Raw genomic sequence first — 20981 nt, 5'->3', positions numbered from 1 at the left:
AAGTATAGTTTGTTACGGGAGCTCCCAACCCAGTGTTACACACCATCACCAAATTCTCAACACACTCTTCAGAAAGCTCTCTCCAACAATTCTGGTTCTCTTAAAGTCATGACTGTCTGGATGAGGTTTTCTTTTGCCTTCTCTAATTTCAGTGATAATTTTCCCGTGACAGACACAAGGGGGAGCTGCCAGACTGGACGAAAAATTTCCTCTAGCCAATATATTCTACTTCAACTCCCCCCACACACTGTGCTAACCTCGTCTGAATGTTCATCATATTCAGAGAGACCAATCTTCAAAAAAGTAACCCCAAAGCCTCTTTTCTTCATTTAATAGCCCTGCAAGGCTGTGCTCAAAAGCACATAATTAAAAATTTGTGCATGCAAGTGCAATCTGCCTGCTTCATCTCTAGATATCAGGCTCCACCCTGAAAGTCCAGTACTAAACTGGACTAAACTCACTTTGAAAATAAGGTCTGGCAAAGGAATCTATTCATTTAATACTTAGAATTTTAACACAATTTATTAATTACATACAATATAAGATCACATGAACAAGACCCCCAGCTCTATCAGCAGCCAAGATAAATACTTACTGCAAAGACCCCGCGGACAACCCAACCATGGTGCTGCCTTAATGTCTTTCCATAAGCATTGTCTTAAAGGGGAAAAAAAAAAAATCAAGAGATAGATGTACAGCAATTTTAAGTTTGTATCACAAAGACAACACAGAGCTTAGAAATGAATATTCAAGGGTATATTCTTGCCACTCAATGTAAATAATGGCTGTCTCTGAGTACCAAAGTTTTGACTGAGAGGAGATGACAGATTTGGGATTTCTGCTGGGGTCTCAGCTCTGCTGTCAAATCCCCTTCAACTCATCCACAGCAAGTAAGTGTTCTAACAGACAGGAAGGCTAATGCAAAGTCTAAGAAAATACTGTATGGAGTGTAATTCCAACAGTAAACCAAAGCTGTAGTGGTGGTACAGATATAGAAGGGCATTTCAGGGGAAGAAAGGCAATGAAAAAGTAGAAAAAAAAAGCAACATGACTCTGCTGCAGACACAGAGCAATTCAAGGAGCAGTTCAGTGCTGAAGCCTTCAGACTCAGGTCAAATAAGTGCCTAATCACTTTCCATGGTGTTTAACACCCATATCTGGTAGCAATGTATTTACAGCCTCACTTCCAAGAGCTGTTACATACTTCAGTGTAGTAGTTCTTTCTACTAATCCTGTAAGGCAAATGTTTCACTGTGTAGAAGAAGACAATATAAAAAGATTTTTAAAAAGCTGTTGTGAGGTTGGTTTAAAGGATTATTACAACATTATACTGCATGCATATAGAGAAGGTCTTGCCCAGGAGTAGCCAAGTCAAGTCTAAGGGGGGTTTGTATTTTGTTTTGGACTTGCTGTGGCCAGTAACCTGACAAAGAAAGCGTCAGAAATTATGTATTTGGAAAAAATCCTTCTTTGTTACAACCTCCCTTCTAATTCATGCAGGCAATTCACAGCCAAATTGCGATTTCAAAGAATGATGGCAAATTACACAAGGAACTAGAAAACTAACAAAACAGCAATTATACATTTGGAAGTGCTCCCACTGCAAACCAGTAGAGACATTTGAATGAGTCAAAGCACTTGACTGTCTCCTCTACCAAAAGTATGCCAATTAAAGGAATCTTTATTTGCTAATGAATTGACATTTACCAGTTATCTAGTAATCCATCTCAAGGCAGCCATTTTAAAAAACTGCAGTTTTCAAAAATGTTATGTCTTAGGGATCACTTGCCTGATCAGCCACTGAAGAAAAGAAGACACAAGTTCTAAACAAGGAAGAAAGTAGCCAAGTATGTGAATTTAGAAGCACATGAAGAACGAAGCAAGTGGCACTTACTCAGAGCTGTTTGGATATTCTTTTCCCCATTCTTCACTTCCGTCAAAAACCCTTTCAAGAACTTTAAACCTCTGCCAGGATGAATCCATGAAATAAAAAGAAACCATGTTTATAAAAAAGTAATCCAAAGTATAACAAAGCCCCCAAAGTTGCAATACAACTCCAAAGTGCAATAAAACTCGGTATTAAGAAGTCAATTTCAATCTGAACAACATTGCAGCCACCTCCTCCAGCCTCTCTCCCAGTCCAAGGGAAAAACACTTTGCTAAATGTACCTGCTGCAGCTTGAAATCATCTGCTTGATGCCCTAGCCAAGTAGGATCAGTCATTCACTGTAACTTCACTTTTACTGGAAAGAAGTTTGCCTGCAATGTTTTTTTCAGTCCTTTTGGCAAAGTTGGGGTGATACAACCACAGGAAACACATTAATCTTGAAGCTGGCCAGTTTGGATTGATGGAGCCTGTGGGAAGTAACCAGCCTGCCCCATGTACATAAGCCTGCACTGATGAAAGGCCCCTCATTACACCAGCAGTTCACAGTGAAGGCAGCTACAAGGCCATTACCTTTTCAGCCACAGGAGAGCCTCTGTAGCAGAGTTTCTAACTTGTGCTACACCTGCATTCACTTCATGGAGCACAATCTTCTGAAGGGTATCAAACTCTTCTTTGTTGGTTATAAATTTCTGGTTTATTTTCTGGAAAGAACATAATAGACAAAGCTTTAGGTTTTTTAAGGCCCAACAGGGGCTTATAAATACCCCCTCATTCACCAGGACCCTTCCCTGCTAAGAGATACTACAGATTCCCAAGGATGTCCCACGCTCCCCATGGCATGGCATGGCTGCTCTCACATGCTGGGCATGCCATCCCAGGGCACACCTCAGACAAATCTGGCTAACACAACCAAAATAAAGCATCTCAGTCAAAAATTTACATGGGACTTACCATTTCTATCCAACAAAATGCTTGAAGTTCCTATGACATTCTCCCCACTGGAGGAAAGGAGTTAATTCAAACTGCTCTTCAAGCAAAGTCCCATTTGCCCAGAGCTTCAACTACAAGCAAAATCTACGTTCTGACCACTGCAAACTCTATTACACTTAGCAGTGCTTAGCATGTCTATGGTTTCCGTTTATTCCCATGTTTCTATACACATCTCTTCATACAAACAAAAGAGACAATATATAAGGGGTATACAAAGAGATTTTTCTTCTACATTAAAGGAGTAACTGCTTATCACTTGACAATAAATATTCTGTGTTTTAGGTTTTTAAATAGCATTCTTTTCTCTTGCTATTTTCAGTTTTCCAGTGGCTACCTTCTATAAGATAAGTAACCAAACAAATCTGATTGTGTACAATATTCCTTTAGCATACACTCAGAAGATACCTTTTATTTTTTTTTTTTCTTGAAGGAAAATGCTACGAAAAGTCTTGCTATGAAGACATTTTGTCTCATAACCAGTATTTCAAAGGTTCTTGAAGGTACTTGAAGCTGGAAGAACTTCCAGAACAAGAACCAAGCCTGCATGGCCTGCCCCAGTCTGCTGAGAAACTGCTTCTTAAACTGCTTCTCAATCCTACTTGATTGAGCAAAGGAGTTTTTCCTTCACCCCCTCCATTTGTTTTACAGGTTAAAGTCAACATGGCTAACATCACATCGTGACATATACCCTATACAGCTCAGGATCAAAGTCATATTCATTGGGTGTAACAGATGTTTTACTTGGCAGTCAATCAAGTATTTTATAAGTTTGCACACAAGTGGGTTTATTAAACACAGCATGTATTGTCAGAACAGAATTAGGGGCATTTCATTGCTTTAATCTGACAGATGGTAACATTATCAAATATTAAATAACCTTCCAGTATTGGCTCCTACCACAAAGATTCTTGAACACTAGTGTCTAAAGTAGATATTTTGTTTAAAAAAATGAAAATCAGTGCTAGAAGTAAGTTGTTACCTTGATGTTGCCTACAAAATCCATTTTTACTGGAGCAAAAACAGTTGGTCCCAGCTTGTCTAGGGAAAAAAAAGCCATGTTTTAAAATTGTATCTTTTTTCAGTTCTCATGCTTTAGTAAAAATAATTTCATTTACTCTTTTAACAATCCCTCTAAATTGCAGGAAAATACTAAATTAATGATAAACCAATGTTTTTTCTCTGGAGTAGAACCAATCCATCCCAGTTGCTACATGTGTTAACATACTCTGACCTACAGTTTAGAAGTTTTCAAAAGGCTGTGTGCTCACAGGGCCATCACATCCACTAGATGCAGGGGTCAAGCTGGTGGGGGGTTGTGCTGGGTGAAGATCAAAGTCTTTGGAAAAAACAAGTAAGAGAGTACAGCTGATGGTGTGCTGTACTAGACTGTAAAGCATCTATGCTGCTTTTTTGAGGGGGAGAAATCACTGTTCCATACAGACACCCAGATTGCCAAACAGTTTATATATGGGTCCTATCTAAATGAGAGTGGATCCTCTTTAAAGCAAAGGGGTCAGAAACATGTTCTGGTACTAGTCAAACTGATTCTGCTGGTACTGGTTCTACTATATCACTTAAGTGAGGAAACAAATTGTCCAACCCAACTGCTCCACCTTTGCTTGCTGCTAGCAGCAGTCAGGAGTCAGAAGAAAAGAAGCTGCTTACCCAGAACAGGCACAATTGCATAACATGACTCCAGGAACTCTTCTGTTGGTATGCCCTCTTCCTCCCGAAGCTCAATATCACTGAACCTGGTGTCCAGGACAAGCAGAAAATATTGTTACCATAACAATTCTTTTTATGTAACTTCCAAAAGCAAAATTAGATTTCCTGCCCAAGTCATTTGCATAGAGGTAAAATTTATAGACCTGAAACCACCAACATGGCTTTTGTTTTACTATGTTAAAGTAATTGACTGCAGAGAACACACACTGGGTGGTGTGCAAGCAAGGCCTGCAATTACAAACAAGGAAAAACCTACCACTTAACTCTGTACAGCTAATTTTACAAAAGATACCTTCTTCCAATTACTGGGCTGTAGTCAGTCTTGTCAAATAATCTCAGTAAGTGCAGCTTTACAGACAGAAAAGTCTTAAAAATAAGTCATTTTAAGGTCTAACATTAAGTTGCAATAATCTTTTTAATATAAATCTGTACTACCTATTGCTCATGACACTGAAAAAGGTAGGAGAATCATTTTCATTTCTTTCTTCCTCACACAAGGTCAATCCACTTAAAAAGTTTGTTTCTGACTGCAGCAACTTGTGGGCACCACAGCCTTCTACAGCTTGCAGCTTGTCCTCTCCATCGTCTTTAATGCCTAACATTTATAGGAAACAAAAGAAAAACAAAAAAACCCCAGTTACATACACATATTGTTATTCCTTTTCATCCAAATGCTTTTCTATTTGAAGGAAGGCACTTGGATATCTGGGTAATGCAAGTTTAAAAGCATCCCTGCCAGCACCACTACTCTCACTGCAGGTTTGGTAGGTGCTCAGACCACATTTCAATCAGTCAACCCCCCCACTTCTTTTAATCAGACAGACCAAGCACCAGGCTGCAGTACAGGTGAGCCCACACAACCTCAGCAAGGGCAGTCTTGTGAGAAAGAAGAGCACTGAAGAAGCAATTTGGTGCAGAAGGCAGCTGACTCATCTCCTTGAAAGGAAGATTACTTCTCACATAGTTGTAACTTTCCCAGTATTGTTGAAGTGCCACAGTGCATTTTCAAAAACAAAAGAATAATAGCAACATGTTTACTCCTTCTGATAGGTAAGCAAACTGGCTGCTCAGATGGACACTTGTATGGTATCAAAGGCGCTATGTTCTCCCTGATTTCTATAAATATCTTTAAAGTTTCCCAGAAAAAGCTCCAGGTACATCCTCCCCACTGTGGTCTACTTTATTTCTTCTTTGGGGCCAAGTACATCTGTTTCACATACAGCACAAGGAAGACAAAGGAAAGACAAAATCTTTCATATACATCCCATACATGGTAAGACCTTCTTACCTCATGGAGAGCTTCAGAGAACAAATAAAGAAGCAAAAATGATTCACAGCATCTGCATCATACAATCATAGCTACAGCACATCTTGCTGCCAGACTGTCAAACTACCATCCAGAATTTCCCAGGGAACCTGTCTTTCCAGGAAAGGAATACTTTCAAGTGTCAGTGAGGATTAGAGAGACCTGAAGCAGAACTGAGCTTCTGGCTGAAGAGATCAAGCTACAAGGAACTCTTTTCCTCCAGGTGACAACTGCAAGCAGGCTTACAGTAGTGCCTATTAGTTGCAGAACCACTGAACAAACCTGGTGCTGGATGAAAAGAAAATCCCTCATACCCAGACCAGCCATTCTCTGGCCTCAGACACCACTGACATTCATAAGCAAAGTGTCTCTGTCAAGGAATGACAGAGGTTTGAGTGATGCCACTGATCTGTCCTTCACCAAGCTGCATAGGCTGGGGAGTAGAGAAACAGCCCAGGTCTGCAGTGACACTGCAGGACTGCTATGCAAAAACCCTGGGTCCTCTGAAATTTCAAACTCAAACACTGTAAGCCCTAAATGACAGAGAAATTTGCTATGGGACTTATGTGCTCAAGCACTTTTAAAGACTGACTGCTCTTAAAAAAGGGGAGAGGGAAGAAAAAGTATCTGAAATGGGGCAGAGCTCTTGGGGTCAAGAGGGAACACCCAGCTACAGCCATCAGCAAGACAAAGCCCATGGGCTGGCTGGGTTAGCCCATCCTATATGGATGGCCCTGCATATCCTAACTCCACCCCATATTGACAGCAAATTTCTGCAGCTCAAATATGTGTACCAAACAGGGAGTAGCCCTTTCTCTTTCGTGCACAGGAACCACAGTACTTAAATGACACCAAAAACTTGAATTAGTTTTTGCCCTTGCTTTAGTGCTGTTTTATTGATATTATGCTAAATGTGTTATTCTGCAGGGACTTGCCACATTATGTAGTACCAACCCCAAAAATGGGAAAAACTCCAAAGAGAACCTATAAGGGCAAAATTACTATCAACATTAACTTGGACTTAAAAACTTCTCCTGACTCACTGACTGCATATTTATGTTTTGGAATAACAGCCAGGCAGAGAAAACCACTGTTCAAGAACAGTACAGTCCATTCAACAGGATATGCAAAAATCATGTTACATGAATAGTTATCCAAATTAAGTTCAGCAGCCCTTAATAATATAACCACGTTGGAGGGAATTTTATACTGAATTAGTTCAACAGTATTTCACTGAAGTCACACATAAATCTAACTTTCACACTATTGCTAAGGTAAAGGAAGAAATAAGATGCTTTTTAGGATACCCTTAGTTGCAGAAAAAGGGTTAATTTTCTGTAAATATTTGTCAGAGCAATCAAGAGTGACTAAAAGTTCAAGCCCTCAGACACGCTGACAAAGCTTCCACAGCCCCTCCTGACACTGCAGCCCTACATACTAGCAGGGAATAATGTGTCTGCCCACAGTACATGGAGAACCCAAGCCCTGCTAGGCTTCAATCTGCACCTGGAGAGCCTCAACTTGTCCAAAACCAAATTTTGGATTTCCTTCTCCATTCAGTTGCCAAGTTAGCCAGCAACAAAGGCAGCAAGAGCTATGCTGAGAAAACTTCCAAGAGGCAGTATCAGACTAAAAGACTGATATTCCCTCTCCTGGGAGTCAGGGATCAGCAGTCTCACAGGGAGCCTACACCTTCCTTAATTTACACCTATAGAATAATCATTCTGGACAAAAGACTGTGCATATACTTACCTGCCAAATCCTTTGCTACATGATCTTCAACATAAACATCACCAGCCCCCTCATTTGTTTCCAAGTTTAAACATTCCATACTTTTAATAACTGCTTGCTCTTGATGCTTAATTTCTGCTTTTACACAGCCATTTTCACAGGGGTTCAATTCCACCTGCCTGTAGAAAGGGAAAGAATAATATTCAGTGCATAAAGCATTGCTTGGTAAGCTTCCTCCTGTGAACACACAAATAACAAGAGAAAAATAGTTGACAGAAGTTACAGGCTGTCGCAGGCAGCTCTGAGCAAAGAACTTGTCTAAAATAGTAACAAGAATGAGGCAGCTTTTTGCAGCAAAGAGGGAGGATTAAAGACTCAACCTCAGCTTGCAGAGTTCAAGTATATTTACAATGATCTTTACTAAAAAGGTACATAATAAAAAAATACAATTACATAAAAGAAAATTGCAGGCAGGTATTGTAACTTCTAGAATATCCCCTCATTAGTACTTTAAAATATACATCCTTGCTACCTACTCCAGGAATCAGTCTGCTCACCATCAATGATTTTTTGAGCTTATGAAGCGGAACCTAAAATGCAGGAAGGAGCACTGGGGTGGGACAGAGTTGGCTGGTGATTGTGTAGTAAGACACCAAGTGGACTGCAGAGAAAAATGAAAGGAAAAGGGCTGATACAGAAGAGACATGGAGTGGATGAGCCAGATCCCTTTGTTTCACCTGCTTCCAAGTAGGCAGCTCAGAGTGACACAATTCTGCCTGCATCCAGTAAGGATAGAGTAGCAGTAAGGAAAGAACAGACACTACCAAACACAGATTAGAAAGAGAGTGACAGTAAAGACTTCTGTTATACCTTTCTGTTGAGGTGTGACTGGACAAGACAGAGTGCTTTACCTGAAAGATATGGAGGGGGAGAATATTGTTTAAAGCAAGAAGACTGTATCATGCTTCTCAAACTTCACATTTTATTAAACACAAGTTGGAGTCAGCAAAACAACTCTCCCTAATTCTCTGACCTGGAGGCAGTATACAGACAAATATGAAAACGGTGCGACATTATTACACTATTACAATATTCTAAAGAAAAAAAAGAAAAAAGAAAAGAAAGAAAATAAAATTTCTTTCGGAAGCTAGTTAGCAAGTGTCAAGTGAGACGCCATATGGAAGAGAAACAACACAGCGAGCTTCCTTTGCAATGTTTTGTTTACTTAATCAAAAAGCTTTGAAAAAAATAGAAGAAACATGAAGCTAGATATCAGATATGGTGAAGCAATCTCATTTCTCAGATGCAGTCATGTATCTACCTTCCTACACAAATCTTAACTTCCTGTTTGCCAGAGATGCTTCAGTTTTCCATACATAGTTATGGATCCAGGAATCAACAAAGTGCCCTTCTCATTAGAAAGCTAAACTCATCAGCTCCCACTGCCATATTAGCACATATCCAATACTGCTGTAGCTTAACAGAGTAATAATTGTTGTGAGCTCCGACATGGACAAACTTGCTGTAGTAAGTAAACAAATTAAAAGGTATTTTGAAACACCACTGTATGACTTTCAGGCCCTGAAAGTTAATGTTTAATAACTTTCACCTGTCATTAAAGGTTAAGAGATTGGTCACTGCTTATTGAAAAAATGGCCCTACCTCACTTGCAAACCACAAGAAATAGCAGAGTATGTCCAATGTAGGACCAGTAGCTATGATATGGGTAAAAAAGGCACTCCCTACTTCTACAAATGCTACTTTTACAAAAGGACCTATTAGCATCCCTGCTGAAGCTGAAAGAAGATATTGGCCATTACCTTGCTTGTTCTGAGAACTGCTAAATTTGGGGATCCAGGTGGGGTCTGATGCAGTAACTCAGAAGTGAAGGCAGTATTTGCAATCTGCATACATTCTTCAAGAGTCTTCAGGAAAGTGTCACAGGTTGATTTCAACAGAGCTCCCATATCAATCTCACTCTGTGGGAAGAAATCAATTGGAAGAAATGGACTCGCCACAGAAGATCAATTTGGAACAACTCATGTCTGCAAAGCCCACAGCTGCTACAGCTATGATTTCTGGCTAACATGAATTAAAATTCAATGTGTCAGCTGCTCAGAGAACTGGCATCACATATTGCTGTGGCTGTGTCCCCTTTTCAGCCTCTCAGTACAAGCAGCTTAATATGCTTGTGTTTTGAAATCAATGCCTCTTAGTTATCTTATTGGTGTTATAAGTGCATGAAATACTAAGCCTGAATGTATTCAACAACAGCATTCCAGGAAATACCACTGACAGGAGACATGAAAAGTAAACAAATTAAATTGATGCAGAACAATCTGCAGATGATAATTTCAAAAACCTCATGAACGAAAAATTATTGGAAATGACAAAAATGCAGAATGAGGTATCACATTGCCTCTTCATCTCTACAAAGTGAGTTATTGTTGCTGAAATGCTTTTAGCAATAAATCTTTGCAGTTAAATGCCAGTAACATCAGGGAAAGAGAGTCTTCCCCCAGATGCATGAAATATGAGCAGGATAAACACCACATTACAGGTCAATGTGAGCTGCAAGTTCTAACAGTGCCTTTTAGTCATTTTTACACCACATCAGGCTTCTGCACTGTCTTTTAATTCACCTTAAACAGTTTATCAGGTATCTTTACAGAGATGGTTTGGACATCAAACCAAAGGTTTTATCAACCTTCAGGTGTTTTGCCTGCTTGTTCTGCATCTGAGGACCCATCTCTCCAGTGGGAAGCATCCTGGAACTCCACACCAGCTTCTCTAGCAAGGGAAGTGCATCCTTCTTCACACATTTCTCTCTCAAAGCAAAGGGCAGATCACTGTCTTTAGGAGATCCCTCTTAAATGAGGCTTCTCTGGTCACAGAGATTTGCAAGGTTTGAAACTTTAACTTAAGTGAGGCAAACCAAGCAGTTCTTTATATCACTTTTGCTCTTTTTGTGGTCTGCAACATCTCTTGACCTTTTAAGGGTTTTGGATGTGTTTTGCTGAGCAGGATATTAATGACACAGGCAGAAAAATGTGCGCTTCATGCAAATTATCTTTTTATAAAGCATCTTTTGCTTTTTTTTGATCCACTGTAAGCACATGAATCATCTATAGGGGTGTTACTGTCTAGATCACAGATCTCAGATCTCATCTCACTACTTGCTAGCCCAACAAAGGGCAAGTAATTTGCAACAATATAGTAATACTCCATGTAAACAAGAACTGTTGTGTGAGCACTTTATTTCCCTCAGGTTCTCTGCAGAAGGAGGCTGCAACATTAACTGTGAATGAACACTACATTGGGTATCCAGAAAAGCTCATGTGCCCAAGACATTACACGTGTGATCTATAACAAAAATAGAACTGTACCTCTGGTTCTGACACACCAGAAATGCTGGCTTCCTTTGTTTTATGCACTTGCTGAACAAGGAGGTTACAGTACAGTCTAAGTTCAGACATTTTGGTCTTCAAGGCTTCTGTGTTTTCAGTGAACTCTAAAAGTTAAAGAAAAGTTAAATTTACTGTATCCAGTGCAAGGCAAGTACACAATATTTGGTCTTAGCAGACCTTTTAAATAGGAGAAAAGCACTACATATAATATTTTTGTTTTCACAAAGTAGTTTAAGCTGCAAGTAATAGCATTGTTTAGATAGGGTAGGTAGGAAACACTGGATATAAAAGATGCATTCTGTCCAACAGAAAGGGATTAATTTAATATAGATATCCTTGAATCATGGGATGGATGAGATTGGAAGACACCTTTGGAGACCAGCTAGTCCTACTCCCCTGTTCAAGGAGAGTCAGAGCAAATTACTCAAATCTAGTCAGGTTTTGAACAGTGCCAAGGATGGAGACTATACAACCTCTTCTGTGCAGCCTTTCAGTGCTCCCTCATCTTCACAACATAAACATTTTTGCTTATATTTCAATTTAGTGGTTTGAATAAAAATTCATGCATATTTTCTCTTGTTCAGTCAGGGAGAAGACTCTGGCTTCATCTTTTTTATGCTCTCTCACTAGATATTTCCTTTAATCATCTTAGTGGCCCTTTCCTGGACTCACTCCAGTGTGTCCATATGTTTCTTGTAGAGAGAAACAGAGAGTGCAGAATTGAGAAGACTAATCCAGATAAGATTAACAGTCATTCTGAGATTTTTCAGAAGTAATGTTTCTGATATTAGAGTCCCTGAATTATAAAAGAAATTGTCTGTTAGTAAGACTAACATGGTTTAGTTCTGCAAATACATCACTAACTTTTCACCCTGTGCTACTGTATGTCACCTTACAGATACAACTTTGTTCTGCTTCTAGGCACTGCACATCAGATCCCCATCTGGGGAAGGACTCTACAGTAGCATCTTCTGCTCAATTCTGACTCAGTTTGAACCAGTAGATGCAAAGCCTGGAGATAACACACATAAGGCTAAGAGGAGAAGCAAATCCTCACCTCAGGGAAAGGAAGTGCTTGCCACCCCCTGCATTTACTCAGGACATTAATAATTTGCTGTTTTCCCATCTTCTGTATAGTCATAGTGCTAAGGTTAAACAAGGTTAAGGCATGAGGCCTCACAATGTTCTGTGACTGATGCTACACTTGTAAACAAGAGGGGTTTTCACTAGGGGAGAAAGTCCGATTGCTGGTGAAAGCAAAGTGGTAAGTGAATTAATTTTCATAGCCTGACCATGATCAGATTTAAGTTTCTGACTACTAATAGATCTGGAACCCAATGCAAACCTTTTCTTAATTGCTGAGGCATTCTCAAAATGCAGAAGACAGTCCAATTAGAACATGAAAACGTGTGAGGAACTCCAAAGCTGAAGAGGCACTGGCGTGAGAGGCTGGGTCATCATATTTAGACAGCTGTACAAGGTGAGGGTCTTACATTCTTGTACTGTCTGCATCACAGTGACCCCTAGCCAGGGCCTATTTACTCATTGTACTTATAGAACCCATCAGCACATGGTTTTCAAATTATTTTTATATAGTGTATTTTAAGAAAAAAAAAAAAACAAAGTTACCAAATCCCTGCCCTGAGAATTAATACCTGAGACTTCTAGTTAATATTCCCACATGTCTTAGCTTTTAGCAGCACCAAAGACCTGAAGCACAGGCTGGACACTGAAGTTGTATGTACATGCACCAGGGAAAGCATGGGGAAATATAAAGCAAACATTATGTGCCAGCAAAAGGGTTTTCTTGCCTTTTTCCTTTTGTGTCCTACTGTCAGTCAGACAGGCTTTGGCAGTTCCAAGTGCAACCAGCCACTTTTGCCTTTCAACTGCATTTCTTGCCTTCAGATAGAAGTACTGTTCCCCTGGGATTATCAGGTCCATTCGTGTGTTATCTGCAGGATGAACTGAAAGCAACATAGATTTCAGACAAGCCCCTGGCCCTTCCTATCCCAACCAAACATCCCAACAGATGTGTTAGGTGGCAGGTCAAACAGTAATGAAAGAGGAGAAATCTATGGTCCCAACTTCCCCCACTGCCATTTTATGACTCTCTTCTGAGTTAGAGAATGGACAGGACACACGTCCAGCTATGAAAGACAACTTTGTGATCAGTATAATCTGAAAGTCTTTGTGGAAAGGGCATCCTTTTCTGGCAAGCCTCTCTTTCAAGCTTCCAGCTCTTAACTGAACCTCAAAAATGTGGCAATATGACTGAGCAGACCTAGTACTGAAATTTATTATTCACGTTTCTAGCTTCAGCTCTGTGCTTATGAGGAGTCATTTGAAGCTGTGTGATGTTCCACCACAGCTCATGAAAAGCAGTGACCCACCTGCATGCAGAATACCCATATTAGAGACTTGCAGTTCTCTCAACATTTTCAAAATACTACGGTATAAAAACTTCCATATACATCAAGTTACTGCAAACATATACCAGAGAAATCAAGCTGCCAAATAGCTCTTGTCACCTGAAATCTCATCTTGAATGTATCATTATTGGGCAAACTTCATGCAGCTGAGTGTTACTGTATCTTAGTTACCTTGAATTTCACAAACAGCCATTTGGATGCTTCCCTTACAACCCTTCCAAGCATCTTCCTGAGAGTCATAATAGGACAGGATGCCACCACAGAGAAGGAACCACCGAGGCTGCCAGCCTGAAAAACAAAAGTGCATTTCTCAGTTATGCCCCTCCCTGCAATTTCACCATCTCTCTCACTTGAGATTTGCTGCAAATATACCCCCAAATATTCTCAGTCCCCCTGGAAAACGCAACCCTTTGAAGTATTAAGATTTGCGGACAGACTTGGATGTTGTACACCATAATCCCTGCTTTCTGACACCTACATGTCTGTTCTGCACACAGGTGGACCGCAGCAGCATGTGTCTTGAGATGCCATATGTCATTTTCAGTAGTTTTGCTAACACAGCATCACTGACTCACTCTCTCTTCCAACCACCTTCTCAGTGCAGCACCCCTCAATTCCTTCCACCACTCCTCAACCCACCTCTTCACTCTTCCCAAAAGCCACCCCAGATGTCTTGCCTTACAAGTCTTCCTCCCTTGAAGGAAGGGTTATCTTGAAAAACAATGTGTAAGAATCTCTTAAAAATCAACAGACGAGCAGAGGCGGATCTGTTGATTGCTGAACACTCTGAATACCATCTTTCAGTGAAGCAGTTTTCAACAGCTCTTGAAACTCCTTGTGCTGCCCACTTAAAACATAGTCTTGAATTACTGACCTGCACTTCTGGATACCTTCCCAGAGAAGAACCAAAACAAGGCTATACCCACACCAGTAGTTCTGGGTGCGCTTTTGCCCACCCTGCTGCCCAACTTTAGAAGTAAATCATGCTTTTTTTTTCTACTTTTGGAATCACTACAGCAGTATGAAAAGATAAAACCAAACACACGACCTGACAGCTGCCGTTTATGTCTAATTAAAAACAACAAGCTCATTAACTTAAGAAGAAACAAGGCAGCAACGTCACTGGAGGAAAGCAGCTTTCATTTACTGAGCTGCAACAGGCTTCCCTGGCCAGGTCCAATGCATTGAGATTCTGACACTCCCACATTATGCCAGCCAACCATCTCTGGAAGAAACACTTGGACAAGACCATGTGGGCCACATGGCTCTTAGATATTTTGGCAGAGGGTCTTCACTTCTGCTGTCCCTTGCACCAGGGCTCTGCCAACCAGAACTGTGCTTCAGGAGCCCAGCCTGGGCTTGGACTGGTATCACATTGGAGGATTGACAGCTCCTTTCCAGCTAGAAACTGGTTCCTCAGATAACTCCTGAAACCAAGCACAACACAGTTTAAGATTAGAAAGGCCTAAAGCCTTAGGCTAACAGCAGGAGTATGGTCTGGCTTGCAACCCCCACCTTTTTTTTAAATCAATACCACTACATTCAGTCCAACTCAGTTTATAGATTGCTGAACCCTTTGTGGTGGCTGGAAAACAAATTAAACATAAATAGTATTTCATTCCCTTCTAGATCTCTTCCATTATTTCCCAGAAGAATGTAAAAATATCAAAAATCCAAAGTACTCTCAACACTTCTTTACTTTATATGAAAGGGGAAAAAATCACAGGAATGAGAAATTAAAAAAAAAAAAATCAGCAAGACTGGTTTCTATTTGTCTTGCCTCCAAAATAAAGCAACTATCCTGCAAGTCACTACTGATATGTGGGAACTCACAAAAAAAGGAAGTGATTGTTCAGCAGAGAGAAGCAGTTAATTGCTTCAGACACTCAATGGCACAGAACCAATTCTTTAAATAATGCACAGCGCCACAGTCAATACAAGCCTCTAATTCAGTCTGGTGCTCCTGCTGCTGCGCATGAATCATTTCAGCCATGGTCCTACAGCTTACAATTGCAGCTGATGCTCAACCAAATTGTGTCCCATCCATCAAAGGCTGTGCAATCAATTAGCCAACATACAAATCACTCTGCCTCCATCACTTTGGAGGCTGGTTAAAAATATGTTATGAATGAATATATTTTTTGAGACTTTTATTTGGTTGGTTGTTTTGGTTCTGGGTCTTGGTGTTTTTTGTGGGGAACAGAGTAACTATCTGTTTTCCTTTGCAGAAGCCAACTCTTCTTTAATTATTAGATACATATTAAAAAAAAGATTGTGATAGACAATTTTTACCTAGGACAATATATATTTTAAGAACAGAATTGTTACACTAATAAAAGCATGTTTTTGTAAAAGGAAAACAATTTTAAAAAACCTCACAGCAAGGTTCTGTCAGAAGATGCACTAACCACCTGGTACTCACTGACACTGAGTCAGCAGCCATGGGAAGGTTATCCTAAACAACCAGCTAAAAATAGCATGTGGCTGACAAATCATAGGCACTGCACAGGGATACAATCTTTAATTACAGGAGCTTCACTTTTGCAGACAAGTGAAGAATGGAGGAATGAAAAAAACCAAAACAAAAACCAAAGCAGCAAAAAGATACTTAGGCACTTCCAATAAACACAAATCTTGGGTTTATTCAGTGTTATTTGCCTCCTATAAATTGTCATAGGAATATTGCAATTTTTGGAACTCAGCATCCAGATTTCACCTCATATGGAAAGGTAAAGCTGAACCTTTTAAGGTCTTACTGGTGTCAGCATTAAAACAACTTTGAAGAAGAATTTAAGTCCATTACACTGGTGGTGCACAGGCAGGAAAAAACACAGTTTGTACTTCCAACATCTCATTTTAGAGGCACAGTACCATTAACAGTAAAAATTGACCTTAGTGGGGACAAAAAAAATCCCCAATAAAGCACAAAGCACAATAAAAAGTGATTAGTAGCTTAAGGTCTCAGCCATAGAAGAGAGTGAAGATATTCCAGATTACTTCACAGGCACTGGTTAAAGTACATATCGCACTCCTGTGTGAAACTTACAGTTAGTGCCTGCAGTACCTGGAAGATCTGATATTGTCCACTACAAAACCAGATATTTAAGCAGTCTGTGCCTGCTAAGGATTCATTACTTCTCGAGAAGTTTCCACAGAAAGAAAAATCTGCCTACTTCCATCATTACACTTCAGGAAATCTGGATGTAGCTATCACTGAGCAAACTTGACATTTCTTGATAACACAGTTGAAATTTGGACATAATTCAAACTTTAATGTTATACAACTCAGACTCCAGACAGCATTCCTTCCAAAGTGCCAAGCCTGAAGAAAAAAAAAACAAAACCAACATTTGAAGACATGTAGATCATGTCAGGCATCTAAAAAGTCAGGCCGTCTGGGAGAATTACATACTCAAGAAGTCAAATTGATGACCTGGAAAACAAGCTGCAATTAAGAGACGCCACTTCCACCTGCATTTCTAAAATGCATAAAACCCAGACATCCAGGGTCTCATGCTTTCCATGAGAATTATATAACACTTTAGGCTTATTTCTTGAGCTTCAGAATAAGTTTTTGTAAAACTTTTGCAATATAGTCCTTGGAATCTTTAACCCTAATCCAGACTTTAACTGAAGATAGGAGATAATTATGAACTTTCCATGTTACAACACCTGTCTAATAGGAGGAGTTAAAGCCACCATCACCTCCCTACTGCTTACAACAAGGGCAAGACCCAAGATTTAGTTGCAGGTGGCATAGCAGGACAGATCGCTGTTTTTCTGCTCAGGGTCACAAAAAAGTCCCAAAGTGGCTGCCCTGATAGTCAGAGCCATCTCACAGTGAGAATGAGCAATATCCATCATTTCATCCCACCCTGAGCAAATGTAAACTGTGCCATGTGCTCACCATCCCACTATCTCCAGCTTTATCTCCCAAGAGCAAAAGCACCACATCATCTGCCCAGGGCTGTATCAGCAACTGATAGCTGGACAAGAACTGTTGAAAACTCAGCTCTAGCAGGGTAAAGTCAACCAGGTTTCTAGTCAGAAAAAGCAATTAGCAAGAAAGGATCTTACACAGATCAAACATCACACTTTTCCCCTATTTTCTCATTCAAGGAACAAAAGCAAAAGATTATCCTGACATAAGCATTTTGCACTCAAAACTGGTGCCTACTTTTTCTATACAGCCTCCTGAAGCTACCCAGTATTTTGGGAAAGGCAATCCCAGGACTAGAACACATTTTGCAGCCTTAATTCTATAGCAGAACAATTTGACAGGATAAAAATCCAGTGTGTGTCCACGAGGGACAGCAGAAAGGCAGACAAGACTGTGTAACAATCTATGCTGCTTCTGTGAGCTATTATCCTGTCACGTAGAGAACAGCTTCTGGAAATGCCCATATTGCAAATTTACTCTGATTATGTGCATAACAACAGCAGGAATCAATACAAAAAGCCCCTAAAGGTAATGAAGATCAAAGATTTAGCACCTTAACAACAGTATCACTTTTTAAAGCACTCGCTTGAGGGACACTAGAGGTTCAAGTGAAGGGAACAACAGCTGGAACAGGCTTCAACACAATGACCTCCTCCCAAACGATTTTTCTTACAGGGATTCCATAAAGTCCATTTTTGTTTCAATCACAACTGTTAGGGTAATGTTAGCAGCATTGAAAAAGCATCCTGTCATCACAGGGCAACTGGGTTTGTTTGCAAACTATTTTATGGCAGTGACCAGCCAAGGCACAGAGAGCACAATGTACCAGGTTAGGCATTTTTGAAGGGGATGCAGTGAAAGGATGAAGGGCAGAGAGGGGATCGTAGTGGAGGCAGAAGTTCAATAACACAGGCCCACTGCTCAGACACTAATTCAAGTAATACAAAGCTCCTAGGAGTTTTCCTCTTCTGTTTATACTTCCCAGCCCCAGGAAACAAGCTGCTCCTCTCTCTGACCCCTGGGGTGGTTATCAGGCCAGACTAAGTTAACACAGTGAATTTATGTAAGCACATAGAGATACCACATGATGGTATCTCTTCACCATCAGTCTACCACACCTTTGGATTTTGTCCTACCCAGCCATTCCCTGTGATCACTTACTCACTTCAGTGCAGAGGGACTGAATGCAGAGGCACCAGTACTGCAGCATACCTGGCAGGGAATGCTGCACTGTGGAGGCTCTGCAGCACTGCTCTAACACTTCCAGAGGAGAGAGAGGACACCGATTTCCATTCCTGCAGCCTTGTCAAACTTTTCTACTGTGAGCACATTACATAATTCTAAAAAGGCTGGACAAAAGCAAGACTGCTGCATGAAGAAATACAGAGGGAAAGGGAAGAAAATAGTGAGAAAGATCAAATCGCACAAAGACAATTAAGCAAAATCCAAAGAGAATTAACGAACAGTCCCTGAAGTATACTTCATGAAAAGTCTCATCCAGCCAGAACTGGCCGAGAGTCAGGCATTCATCTAAACCAACACCTGGATCCTGAGAGCAGCCACAGCCAGTAATAGAAGGCAGACCATTGCCCTGAAGGCAACAGAAACCTCAGCTGTCTAGGTCCACCTCCACAAAAACCAGACTTCTAATTTTATACAACCAGAACTTGGACTATACCCAGAGGCTAAAATGAAGGGGAAAAAGGCTTTTTAGAACCAAATCTTTATCTAAGTGTGAAGTTTTTTATTAATTCCTCCATGACTGGAAAGAGAGGAGCTTATTTCCAGAGCTTTGTATCAGCTGGAATGATATGTGTCTCTCATCCTAAAAGGTCAGATTCCTTAAACTCACAGAGACTTGCTCTAAGCAATATCATGTGCATCCAGATCCAAGATACAAGAACTAATGCTTTTTCACATTTTCATGAGCTCTACCCCTAAGTTTATTAAGGAATTCCAAATCATTAGAGACAAGAGTAATTTAAAGTTTTATGTGAAAGCTGACATATACTGCTTGGTACTGGCTCTTGGTATCTTGGGATAAACTGAAAAGAATCCAAAGTACAATAAACTGAGAGGGGATGATTACATACAGTTAGATGGGGAGAGCTAACTGAAGTATGTGGCATAATGCAGTGTCACTGGTGATGGCATGAAGGCGAGTCTATCATGCCTTGAGGAAGATGAATTACTCAGGTTTAGAATTGCTCAGCACAAACAAGGAAGTGAATATTTAAATATCAGGAAAAGCTTAGCTATGTAAAGGAAAGTGATCAAAGTAATTTTATGGAGCATGTAACAAATTGCATGCAAGCCAGTGGAATCAGTCATCATTTCTCATCTAATGATGAAGTTGCCTTTGAACCCCACAGCCAAGAGCTGATCCATTCCACTTCTTCCAGAGTTAGCAGGAATCTTGCCTGTGGCCAGCGATCCCAGGTAGGGTGTGTGCCTACACCGAAGATCTGAATTGATTTTCAGCAGAAAGAAAAAAACTCAAATTGAAAGTGCCAAGCTCTCACACACACTACTGAAGGGAGGTATTCCCCAACTCCATGCTGTCTCCCAGCAATATACTCATTCTATAAACCTGATGAGAAAAAAAATCATCGATGCCTTTTACAAGGCAAACTCCAAAGACTAAATCAATTTATTTTATTAATCAGAAGTTATGCTCAAAGAGTATGCATTGCAGCTTGAGTTCAGAGAGTCCCACGGGAGGCAGTTTCCAAGCAGCAAAGAACAGCCTTCACGTGCAGTTCAGCTCTGCTCCGTCCTTTCTCTATCCTGCCAGCAGCATTCCCCAGCTGGAGATCAGTCACGCTGTGACACTGCAGCCAGGATCTGCCTTTGATGCTGCCCATACCAGAACGGTTTGTGCTCAGCCAGAACTGCAGGCAGTGACCGAGGCGCTATAGGGAAGGCACACGGTGACACTTTTATCATTCTAACAGCTTACTACAGTAAGTGGTATGGAAACAACAGTTACACACCCATCCCCAGCCCCCACCAAGCAAAGCTAACATCAGATAGAGACTTTTGGCAAAGGATGAATTCTAGGATTTTTTTAAGATCATGTTACATGCTTTGACTATAAGCTTAGCTGAGGCCAACTTACATGCCTGCATGATTTAAGTCACCCTGCTCTGAACTTTGAGGATTAATAATTTGAAATTTGCACATGCATTATATATTTGCCCAAGAGAAAAAGTGCTGTCTCACTTTATATGATGATAATTCTGCTTGCAAAGTTCCCTGCTCTCTTAAAGTTTTAACCAGCTTAGTGGGGGAAGCATAGACAAGAGCAACCAAAAGACACACACCGCAAACACAGCATCCCAACAGATTTTCACAGGCTAGAACTTTGTGAATGTTTTCTGATCCAAAGTTGCCACGCTTCACTTAAACAAAGGTAACACACTGAAAAATCACTGTCTGCATTAGGGGACAGAAAACCACAAAAAAATCTCAGTTTTGTAAACTCAAGAGATTTCCAAGTTAGCATTGGAAACCCTACATATAGAAACCACAATGTGACTGCAGGATCAATACCAGAGGAAAA

General features: G+C 40.4%; 1 protein-coding gene across 1 annotated transcript in view; it reads right to left on the bottom strand.

Annotated features, from left to right (window-relative positions):
- The window catches only part of PLEKHA8 (pleckstrin homology domain containing A8), a 31043-nt gene that overhangs the window by 7382 nt on the left and 2680 nt on the right, over positions 1 to 20981 (bottom strand). Inside the window, exons 2-13 of the mRNA XM_053935013.1 lie at positions 13651 to 13767; positions 12859 to 13014; positions 11027 to 11151; positions 9461 to 9619; positions 8511 to 8551; positions 7662 to 7819; positions 5039 to 5198; positions 4544 to 4629; positions 3858 to 3916; positions 2459 to 2589; positions 1895 to 1965; positions 596 to 657 (exon numbers count right to left, since the gene is read on the bottom strand). Coding sequence (XP_053790988.1) covers positions 596 to 657; positions 1895 to 1965; positions 2459 to 2589; positions 3858 to 3916; positions 4544 to 4629; positions 5039 to 5198; positions 7662 to 7819; positions 8511 to 8551; positions 9461 to 9619; positions 11027 to 11151; positions 12859 to 13014; positions 13651 to 13767 — 1325 coding nt within the window. The remainder of the gene's footprint in view (positions 1 to 595; positions 658 to 1894; positions 1966 to 2458; positions 2590 to 3857; positions 3917 to 4543; positions 4630 to 5038; positions 5199 to 7661; positions 7820 to 8510; positions 8552 to 9460; positions 9620 to 11026; positions 11152 to 12858; positions 13015 to 13650; positions 13768 to 20981) is intronic.

The sequence above is a fragment of the Vidua chalybeata genome, chromosome 1 (assembly GCF_026979565.1).
Source record: "Vidua chalybeata isolate OUT-0048 chromosome 1, bVidCha1 merged haplotype, whole genome shotgun sequence".
In the NCBI taxonomy this organism is placed as follows: Eukaryota; Metazoa; Chordata; class Aves; order Passeriformes; family Viduidae; genus Vidua; species Vidua chalybeata.
This window is presented reverse-complemented; position numbering and strand designations above follow the sequence as displayed.